General features: G+C 44.4%; 1 protein-coding gene across 1 annotated transcript in view; it reads right to left on the reverse strand.

The window, feature by feature from the left end:
- Positions 1–6,944, reverse strand: part of cmip (c-Maf inducing protein) — a 60,495-nt gene extending 53,551 nt beyond the window's left edge. The window contains exon 1 of the mRNA XM_075470748.1: positions 6,312–6,944. Coding sequence (XP_075326863.1) covers positions 6,312–6,626 — 315 coding nt within the window. The 5' untranslated portion in view covers positions 6,627–6,944. The remainder of the gene's footprint in view (positions 1–6,311) is intronic.
- Positions 6,945–11,259: the final 4,315 nt, after the last annotated feature.

Raw genomic sequence — 11,259 nt, forward strand, 5'->3', positions numbered from 1 at the left:
CCCCCGTAGCCACGCCCCTGGTGGGGGGGGGCAACGCTGGAAGTCAACATTGTTCTGCTGCCCACACGGAGCAGCACGTTCACACTTTGCTCTGAATGCAACCCTCATATTTCAGCCTTTAACCGAGCCGAGGAGATGTGAGGGCCGGCCGACACGTGATGGCCGCGTGCAGGAATCTGAATAAATCAGCCACACGACTCCGTTAAAAACAAAAGAAGCAGCGCCGGCGTCACCGTTTGAGTTTCCTGCCACCAGAACAAAAGCCCGCCAAGGTGCGTTGAAGTACGCCGTGATGAATTACACCGCTTTGAGTAATGTTCGTGTTTCTGTTACCTTAACAAAAGGTCCGGCACTGAAGGCACTCAGCTGACGGCTTAAAAGCTCCGAGGTGCATTGTTACCTTACAGAAAACCATTTCCATTAGTCTCCCACGATCATTTAGGAGTGAGACAGCCGCCGTAAGCATGTGCTGCGAAGGACTGCGAAGACGGGCGGGAGAAGGGGACGTGTTCAGATCGTGTGGAGCCGTGGAACCAAAAAAAAAAAAAAAAAAAAAAAAAAAAAAAACAGCTTATTGTTCGTTTTACGAGTTTCAAACATGCGAAAGAACAGACGACTCGATCACAAAAAACTAGGGCCGTGCAACGATTAACATACTTGATCTAATTAATCACATGATTTCCCTGATTAATCGCGATTAATCGCATTTGTACGCAGAATCCAAAAATGAATCCAAAAGTAGCGTATAGCTTTTAGCATTTAGCTTTATTTTAAATGTGCTGCCATATGAATGAAAGTGCCATAACATTTGTTGTGCAAACACACTTTTAACATCAGCATCTTTCTGTAGTTTTTATGTAGAAGCCTCGCTCCACTGTCTGTTTCCTTGAATGACTTGCTGCTATCAGTTGTGTGTTTTGCCTTTAAGTGATATTTTAGACTGGAACTACTACGCTGAGAAGACAATTCAACTTGGCAGTGTTTACAGATGACTTTGGTTCTGTCGACTCCGCCGTCTGGAAGAACTTTAACATGAAAATGGCCGAGTAAAAGTTCCGTACCCTTCTCCATGTTTGGTGGATCCGCCGATTACTTTCTTTTCCTGTTCCACAGCAGACAGCAGCAGACTTTTACAAAATAAAAGCCTGTGAGCAACAGACTTTTACAGAATAAAAGCCTGTGAGAAACAGACTTTTACAAAATAAAAGCCTGTGAGCAGGAGACTTTTACAAAATAAAAGCCTGTGAGCAACAGACTTTTACAATAATAAATAAATAATAAAACAGGGGGGGTCCGTGGCGTAGTGGGCTGAGCAGGCGCCCCATGTACAGAGGCTATAGTCCTCGCTGCAGCTGGTTTGAGTCCCGCATCAGACGGCCCTGTGCTGCATGTTGTTCCCCCTCTCTCTGCCCCCTGCTTCCTGTCTCTCTGAACTTTCCTATCCTATAAACGGCACAAAAGCCCCCCAAAATTATTTTTTTAAATAAAATGTTTTTTAAAAAAAACTCGTTAATGTGCGATAAAATAATTATCGGCGTTAAATAATCAATGCGTTAACGCGATAATAACGAGTTAACTCGCCCAGCTCTAAATATTAGTGAAACAACGAGGTCAGTTTCCTGCTTCTGCTTTCAGAGGCATGACCTGAGCATTAACAAATAAAACTGCATTCACAGAAGTATCTGTTATCTTTTTTTCTTTTTAATTTAAAAGCAAAAAAATAAATAAAATTAATAAAATAAAGTCATTGCGCAATAAAATATTTATCAACGTTAAATAATTAACGAGTTAACACGATAATAACGAGTTAACTCGCCCAGCCCTATAAAAAATACAAGTCTGAAGATTTAAAGCCGATTTAAAGATGAACTGATGAACTTTCTCATATTCATCAGCTTTAACTCTGGAGGCGTTTCCAGGAGCTCGGATTAAAAAGAAGCTTCCAAGAAAGCCGACACCTCGAGTGATGATGAGCCCGCAGAAAGCAGCTAAAAAAGAAAAAGATTTAATCTTTCATTTGTCCTGCCACAGACTCGACTTCCTGGCCGTCCTTCAGGGCTGCTGTTGACTGGCCAAAGTTCGAAAGCTGTCGCTGCAACTGCAATCAATAAAGAGTCCCTGACAGCCGCCAGAGCTCAGAACAAACACACACCAGGAAGTGTGCGCGCAGCAAGCTGTCATTTCACCGCTTTAAAGATGGCTTCGGCTGATCAGCAGCCGGCTGGAGTTACCAGTAAGACCTTCCTAAAGTGCAACGCTAGGCTTCGAGTTAGGCTTCGAGTTAGGCTTCGAGTTAGGCTTCGAGTTAGGCTTCGAGTTAGGCTTCGAGTTAGGCTTCGAGTTAGGCTTCGAGTTAGGCTTCGAGTTAGGCTTCGAGTTAGGCTTCGAGTTAGGCTTCGAGTTAGGCTTCGAGTTAGGCTTCGAGTTAGGCTTCGAGTTAGGCTTCGAGTTAGGCTTCGAGTTAGGCTTCGAGTTAGGCTTCGAGTTAGGCTTCGAGTTAGGCTTCGAGTTAGGCTTCGAGTTAGGCTTCGAGTTAGGCTTCGAGTTAGGCTTCGAGTTAGGCTTCGAGTTAGGCTTCGAGTGTCTCTGGGGGCCCAAAGCAAAAAAATCCTAGGGGGCCCTACCGACCAGTGTTCGTCACCAAAACATCTGATACCAATGAAAAATGTATGAAATAAAACCCCTTTTTATTCCAAACATGAAAAACATTGTTATTTTTAAAATATACATGTAAAGAATAAATAAATAACTAAAAAAGACTACGTTGTCTACGTTGGCACTTGATATTCGCCTGTTGCTATTTATCTACCGGGTGTAGCTGGCCATCCAATAATAATTGTGTTCATTTAAAGATTCTTTGTGACAAGTAAAGCTGTTCATGATATCGATTTCATAAGTATGGTTTTTATTTTCCACTAGCCTTGAATTTCCGGCGAACGTTGCCAACAATCGCAAACACTCTGAGGGGCCAGTTCTCCGAACATAGCCTACAGTGGAACTCTACGGGAGTTTGACGAAGTCAACAATGCAATTATGGAATTATAGAATGGCATGTTAACGAGATAATCTTTGACTAAATCATTTAAATTTAACCGTTCAAAGAAAACATGTTCACCACGAACGTTCGCCACTGTTTGAGACAGTTTATAAAGTAACTAGACAATCTTTCATTGAATGCACCTCAGCTCTCGGGGGGCCCCTAGTGGCTCGGGGCTCCAAGCAGTTGCCTGTTGACAAGGTGCGCCTCTGGCTTCGAGTTAAGGCTTCGAGTTAAGGCTTCGAGTTAAGGCTTCGAGTTAAGGCTTTCCTCCAACATGATGCCATAAAGCTTATCTTCAGGCTGGATTACCCATCAGCTGACACAGCCTGCACAGGGCCAAGGTTAGCTGGAACGGAGTCATGACGACCAACTTTTTATTCCCCCCCGACACTCATAAAAATAAAGGGATGAGTCCGTAATTTACAATTAATTGTACAAGGTTAGTTTCCACCCCAGTAGGTCCATTCCCCACCCAGAGAGGATCCAGGTAAATATAAAAGCTGGATTCTTTATCGGCTCCTTTGGTTTGGGAAACTCTGGATCCTCCCGTTTAAATGGATTCAATTCAGAGTGAATCCCAGTTTGTTTTCCAGTCAGGCACCTGTGGCAAAGTCATTCATCCTCTGTGAATGAAGCTGAAAGGAACAGGCTGGCTGACTTATTATGGGATGAGCTCAGAGCCTGTAGGAGACTCGGATGTCCTCGTCTCTTTCCAAACTCCTGTAAACGTTTCCATCTTTCCTCAACTACGACATCGTTGAATGAGGTCGAGGAAATTTTGAGTATTTAACGAAGTCCTGCCCCGGAACAAATAAAGGCTGCGAGCGCGGTGTGGTGCGCAGGTGGAGGCTAACGCCACGTTCCACCTGGCCGTGATGAACGGAGACACAACCGAACCCGCCGGCCACATACGAGCCGAAAACAAAGAAAGTCTTCAGCAATTCTCCTCAACGCAACTGGAAATGTTGTCATCATTATAAAGCTTCATGGTAAATAAACAAGTTTCTTATATATTGATGGTAAATATCTGAATTTTAAACGTTTTCTTTGTGTGTTGCGTAAAGTTAAACGTCTCCAGGATCCAGCAGCTCATAGGCACGCATCCAAAAAGCCTCTGAACCAGGCGTGTAGATAAAACAATGAGCCGGGCTTTGTGGAAAATGTCAGGCTTGTTGATGATATCAGGAGGGGAAATAAAGGCTTTATCATCAGGAATTACTCTGCAGAATTACCAACAATTAGACTTCATGTCGTGGTTAATGAGAACTGGTTTTAATCTGCCCGCCCCCTCCACCACCGGGGCATCGTTTGGCCCCAGAAGCCTTCCATGTGTCAGGTTCTCCATCATTTGATCTAAATGTTCATTCTTCTCTTATTGTGCAGTATAACATATTCAAACCGAGTGTACTTATTATATTTTCATTTATAGATTCATTTTTGGATTCTGCGTACAAATGCGATTAATCGTGATTAATCATGTGATTAATTAGATTAAACATTATAATCGTTTCCCAGCCCTAATTTTGAGTAATTAATTCATAATTTGAACAGTTCTGATCATTTTTTAATGATAAATGTATTTTCTTTTTATTTATTTTCTAAATTCCTAACAGTAAAATGAATATATTTGCTCTAAATTTTCATTCTTCTCTTATTGTGCAGTATAACATAGACAAACCGAGTGTACTTATTATATTTTCATGAATATTTTCTACATGTTAGATGAACTCAGCAGTTATTTTAAACCTTTTAATGAAAGTTGTTTTTTTTTTTTTTTAAAAAAAGAGATCAGATTCCTGCTTTTTTATCTTTTTCTTTTTCATATAAAAAAGAGTTTTTTAACTGGCAGAAGCTCCCGAAGAGGCTCGCTCTCCTGTATTTTCATCTTTTCTGCTCTCACAGCCGTGTTCGGCTGATGATGAGCCCGTTTTATTACAGCTTTTCTTTGTTGCTTCGTATCTTTTTCGGCTCCTTCTGTGTCTCTTGCTCCCGTTTCTCATCTTTCTTTTGGTTGGGTATCACACCTTGTTGCCTGATTTTCCTCATGTGTGGCTGCTTTACTTTAACTTTTCTTTTCGTCTCTTTGCTGTCATTCTGTCCTTCCTGTTGGTCGGTTTTGCATCACCTGTGGTTCTTTTTCTGCTTTTGAATTCTCCCTGCGTCTCTTTTTATTGGTCATCTTCTGTTAGTCACTCTGTTTCTTTGGAACACAGTGTTGCGTCACTGTTGACTTCATTCTACATTTTTATCAAACACAATCTATTACCGCAGTAAGACAAGTTAAAGTTTACAGACTGAAACTGATACGGAAGCCCCCCTGCCCACGTTTAACCTCAGCGAGTCACAGAGAAGTCCACACCTGCTCACACCTCAGCAGAATTACCAACAACTAGACTTCATGTCGTGGTTAATGAGAACCGGGATTCTCTCAGGGTGAAAGGGGAGTTTAGCAGGGAGACCTCAGGCCTGTTTTCATTGGCCGCCTCAGCTGACGGACAGAACCTGATGGACAGAACCTGATGGACAGAACCTGATGGACAGAATCTGATGGACAGAACCTGATGGACAGCATCAACAGAGGAAACAACCTCATGTGACTGATGTTCCACCGTCAGAGCATCTTCTGCCCCTGTTCTCACCCTGTTCTGCCCCCGTTCTCACCCTGTTCTGCCCCCGTTCTCACCCTGTTCTGCCCCTGTTCTGCCCCCGTTCTCACCCTGTTCTGCCCCTGTTCTGCCCCCGTTCTCACCCTGTTCTCACCCTGTTCTGCCCCCGTTCTGCCCCCGTTCTCACCCTGTTCTGCCCCCGTTCTCACCCTGTTCTGCCCCCGTTCTCACCCTGTTCTCACCCTGTTCTGCCCCCGTTCTCACCCTGTTCTGCCCCATTTTCCTCCAACAGGCAGGAAGAAACAGCCAAACACACACCTGAACGGCCCCTCGACCCGCAGAGGCTCACAGGAGGACACCTGTGCTGTAAATGATGGAGAACCTGACACCTGAAGGGCTTCTGGGGCCAAACGATGCCCCGGTGGTGGTAGGGGGCCAGATTAAACCCGGGGGGGGGGGGGGGGGGGGGGCAGATTAAAAGCAGCTACTCTACCCTGTAAAAATGCGTCATCAGCAGACTGCGCGTAATCTCAGCGCGCGCGTCCAGACAAGAAAAGACAAACAGAAAAGCTGCCTGAGGAATGTGGAACTGGGCATTTTGATGCTCTCACACACGCACGTGCACACACGCACAGTTTACAGAGCAGGCGGGGGGGGTAACTCACGGTGGCGGAGGTCAGGCTGCTGTCGGTGAGCGCGAGGTGGTGCGGCTCCCACCGCCGCAGGAACTTGGAGGTGAGGATCTTGCTGAGGAAGGTGCGCGGGTGCTTGACCACGCACACCTGGATGTCCCCCTCGTGCAGCAGCTTGTAGCGCATCCCGCTGCTGCTGCAGAGGTGCAGGCTCCTCTTGCAGGGCCCCGCGCCCAGCTTGGTGTTGTTGTTGCCCTCCGACATCTCCCCCAGGAGCGGCTTGCTCTCCTCGCAGGGGTAAAACTGGTTGTTGTGCAGCTCTCCGCCGCCGCCGCCGTTAAAATCCATTTCTCAGTAATCCCACAGTTTATTGTTCCCAAAGGTTTCTCTCGGGGCGCGGAGGCCAATCAGGAGAATAACAGGAATATCAGACAAACGGAGCCGGATAAGGTGGTCGGGATCGGGCTGGAGGGGGTTACCTACCTACCGATCCGACAACACGACCTCAGTTCCCGCAGAGCCGCCGCGGATCCGCGTCTCACGGCAGGAAATCCAGAGCTGGGAAGCTTTTTATCACACTCTGCAAATTATCCACCATTTTCCTCCCCGCACAATGCCCCATGAATTGTCTCCACGGTGCGCGTCTCGCCTCCCCCCACCCCCCCACCGACAAAACGAGCTACTCAATATGTTAGGGCCATGGCCTTATCCATTCCGTCCGCCCGGTGCCAAAGCCAGTAATCCACCGCGAGGAGCGGCCGGGAATCAGCGGGACGCGCGGGGATCTCCTCCGGCGGCGGCTCTACTGTCCTCCGCGGGCTCTGGGGGCCATTCCGGGCTAAATGTTTGGCTTTTAGTCGCTGTGTTCCTCGGTCTCGGTGTTCGGAGGAGCCAGCACTCTCCGGCAGCGCAGCGCCGATTGGTCTCTGCTCGTTCATGTGATACCGGACTGACGTCAATGGGGAGGCGAGCGGATGAGACGTGTGTCTTTTGTGCTCGAGTGTCTGCCGAGGGCGCACGCTCAACTCTCCCCTCCCTCCCTCCCCCCGTGTGCGCGCAGAGAAATGGAGGAGGACCTCCGCTGAGTCCTCCCTCTTCCTCCTGCTCTGGAAATGATTCAGACTCAAACAATCACATCATTTTCCAGAGAAACAGCAGAGTTTAGGATTCAAAAGCTCAAACATATATTTATTTCTAACATTTAATGCTTATTTTTCAATCTATTTATTACCTTAAATATTTCTTATTGGTTGTTTCTTATCACTAGTGTCATTTTTTTTTCTTATTTTGAGTAGGGCTGGGCGAGTTAACTCGTTATTATCGCGTTAACGCATTAATTATTTAAGGCAGTTAAATATTTTTATCGCACATTAACGCATGTTTTCTTTTTTTTTAATTTTAAATCTATTTTTATTTATGGAAAAAAACATTTTGAGGGCTTTAGTACGATGGAGTATTGCATTCACTATATAATAAAAAATTCACCACATTATCTCATAATTATGAGATAATTATCTCGTAATTACAAGATAACCTGGGAATTTTTTTATTTTTGAGTGAATGCAATACTCCATCGTACTTTAGTGCCTTTAATGGAAAGTTCAGAGAGACAGAAGTTAAAGTTTACAGCGACTGGAACTGATACGAGAGCCCACCTGCCCACGTTTTCTCTGAGTTACAGAGAAGTCCACACCTGGTCACACCTTAGCAGAGATTCATTGTGCTTGTCATGGATGTTTCAGCCAGACAGGTACCCTGCAGTCATACCTTCCACTTGGGCAACATCTAATGGAAAAATGATTCATGGAGTTGGTCCTAAATGACTCCCAGGGCCGTGTTTCCGCTGAACGTTACAGTCATCCTCCTGTTAGACGCCTCCATTCATCCGTACTTTTTAGAAAGAGACACTTAGTTTGTAGGTTTTCACGCACCAACAGCCGCATGTGTTTGCACCACCTTTGAGATACCGACACCATCACATTCCTGAGGGCAACTAAGTGCTTTTATGCCCTCCAGCCCCAATAAAAGAATGAAAAATATAAACATATTCCTGTAAATAATTTAGTTAAAGCACTCATCTGTACCAACAGTTGGTCAGTCAAGCTTAAAGGGACAGTTCGCCTCTTTTGACATGAAGCTGTGTAACATCCCATATTAGCAACATCATTTCTGAACATCTTCTTACCCCCTGCTGCGTCCTGTGAGCAGAGTTCCAGCCTCGTTTTGGTGTTGATGAAGGTAGTCCGGCTAGTTGGCTGGGGTTTAAAAAATAAAGCGTTTTGCTTCTCAGAACAATATGCGTTCAACAGAGTAATACATTTGCATCACAAAATGGTTCTCCAGGAAAAAGTCAGACCTCACAATCGCTTGGCCCTATTTTCTCTCCCTTCGTATCACTGCCTGCTGCTGCCTGCCGACAGCCGCGCCTGCTACGGTGTTTGCTGCTCGGTCTGCACAGCAGGCAGTGATACAAATTTAATTTATTATTTAATAAATTATTTATTATTTAATATTTTTTTATAATTTAATAAATAATAATAATGAAATGATCATAATAATGTCAATCATAATAATATTATTATGATTCAAATAATATAATATTTTATCTAATTATCTAAAAATATAATATTTTTATAAAATATAAAATATATTTTATTCATGGCGCTAGCCGGAGAGAAAATAGGGCCAAGAGATTGTGAGGTCTGACTTTTTCCTGGAGAACCATTTTGTGATGCAAATGTATTACTCTGTTGAACGCATATTGTTCTGAGAAGCAAAACGCTTTATTTTTTAAACCCCAGCCAACTAGCCGGACTACCTTCATCAACACCAAAACGAGGCTGGAACTCTGCTCACAGGACGCAGCAGGGGGTAAGAAGATGTTCAGAAATGATGTTGCTGATATGGGATGTCATACAGCTTCATGTCAAAAGAGGCGAACTGTCCCTTTAATAACTCATGGAAAACAAGAGATACAATTTCTCCCTAAAGAGACACTTCAGAGCAGTTCAAACTGTTGGAAAATATCAGAGCAACTTCTGATCAAGCCGGCTGTTCATATAAAAACGTGAGACTCACAGGAGACTCAAACACGCGGAAAAGTGTACTGCAGGTCCAAATGGGGCCAGATTCTCACAGGGCTGATGTGATCATCTGCGCAGTGAGGCTGGGAAGCTTCCTCATGGCAACACTGTTCAGGAGCTGTTGGACGGCGCGGCCTGAGGGAGCTGCAGAGACGCGCACACGCACGGATGGCGTCCCATCTCATGGGTCCAGCTCACAACAACAACCAGCATCGCCTCCAAACTTTCCACACAGACCCGCCGGGGAATCCCAGCTTTCTGCCACAGACACCGTCAGCGCTGCAGCAGGAGATGTGCTGCAACACCTCCGGCCGCCCCCCCTGAAACGCGCTCCAACACGCCGGGCAGCGGTGTCATCAGCCGGGGAGCGGAGGAGGGAGACGGGCCCGTGTCATGAAGCCAGGCGGAAGGTTTCATTGTGAAACAGTGGAAATTAAAACATCAGATGACATTAAGCATTTCCACACTTTGTCTTGTTGTGAAGTCCTCTGACTGACTCGGTTTTCTTTGTAATTTGTGACATTTTTGTGACTGTTTCTTTTGCGTCTTTCCTGGACTGCAGATGAAAGTTACCCCTCTGGCTGATTGGGTACATTTATATTAGCGCTGGGCGAGTTAACTCGTTATTATCGCGTTAATTAATTATTTAACACCCGATAAATATAATATATAATATTTTATCGCACATTAACGCATGTTTTTTTTAAAAATTATTATTAAAAAAAATATTTTTGAGGGTTTTTGTGCCTTTATTGGATAGGAAAGTTCAGAGAGAGAGGAAGCAGGGGGCAGAGAGAGGGGGAACAACATGCAGCACAGGGCCATACTACGCTGGACGCAGGACTATAGCCTCTGTACATGGGGCGCCTGCTCAACCCACTACGCCAAAAACCACCCCTGTTTTATTATTTATTTTATTATTGTAAAAGTCTGTTGCTCACAGGCTTTTATTTTGTAAAAGTCTGTTGCTCACAGGCTTTTATTTTGTAAAAGTCTGTTGCTCACAGGCTTTTATTTTGTAAAAGTCTGTTGCTCACAGGCTTTTATTCTGTAAAAGTCTGTTGCTCACAGGCTTTTATTTTGTAAAAGTCTGTTGCTCACAGGCTTTTATTTTGTAAAAGTCTGCTGCTGTCTGCTGTGGAACAGGAAAAGAAAGTAATCGGCGGATCCACCAAACATGGAGAAGGGTACGGAACTTTTACTCGGCCATTTTCATGTTAAAGTTCTTCCAGACGGCGGAGTCGACACAACCAAAGTCATCTGTAAACACTGCCAAGTTGAATTGTCTTCTCAGCGTAGTAGTTCCAGTCTAAAATATCACTTAAAGGCAAAACACACAACTGATAGCAGCAAGTCATTCAAGGAAACAGACAGTGGAGCGAGGCTTCTACATAAAAACTACAGAAAGATGCTGATGTTAAAAGTGTGTTTGCACAACAAATGTTATGGCACTTTCATTCATATGGCAGCACATTTAAAATAAAGCTAAATGCTAAAGGCTATACGCTACTTTTGAATTAATTTTTGGATTCTGCGTACAAATGCGATTAATCAGGGAAATCGTGATTAATTAGATTAAACATTTTAATCATTGCCCAGCCCTAATTTATATTAAACTTGCTTGTATTTTAATGAATGTAAAATTAGATATTTAGTGGGTTTTCCTTGTTTTCTGTTTTTTATCGTCCATCTCTGCACAGTTTTCTTTGAGCTCATTGCTGCATCCTTTGTGCTTCTGTTCGAGCCGTTTAATTTCTTCTTGCGTCTTCTTCTAGTTTTTTCTACATCTCAGCTGCTGGTTTGGGACGTCTTTAAAAGTGAGAGCTGGTCTCAGTGTCCAGGGGTTATTCACTCTGATATGGATCAGTGTTCAGACTCCCATCCTTCACCATCAGGGA

This window comes from Odontesthes bonariensis, chromosome 7 (assembly GCF_027942865.1).
Source record: "Odontesthes bonariensis isolate fOdoBon6 chromosome 7, fOdoBon6.hap1, whole genome shotgun sequence".
NCBI classification, from domain to species: domain Eukaryota; kingdom Metazoa; phylum Chordata; class Actinopteri; order Atheriniformes; family Atherinopsidae; genus Odontesthes; species Odontesthes bonariensis.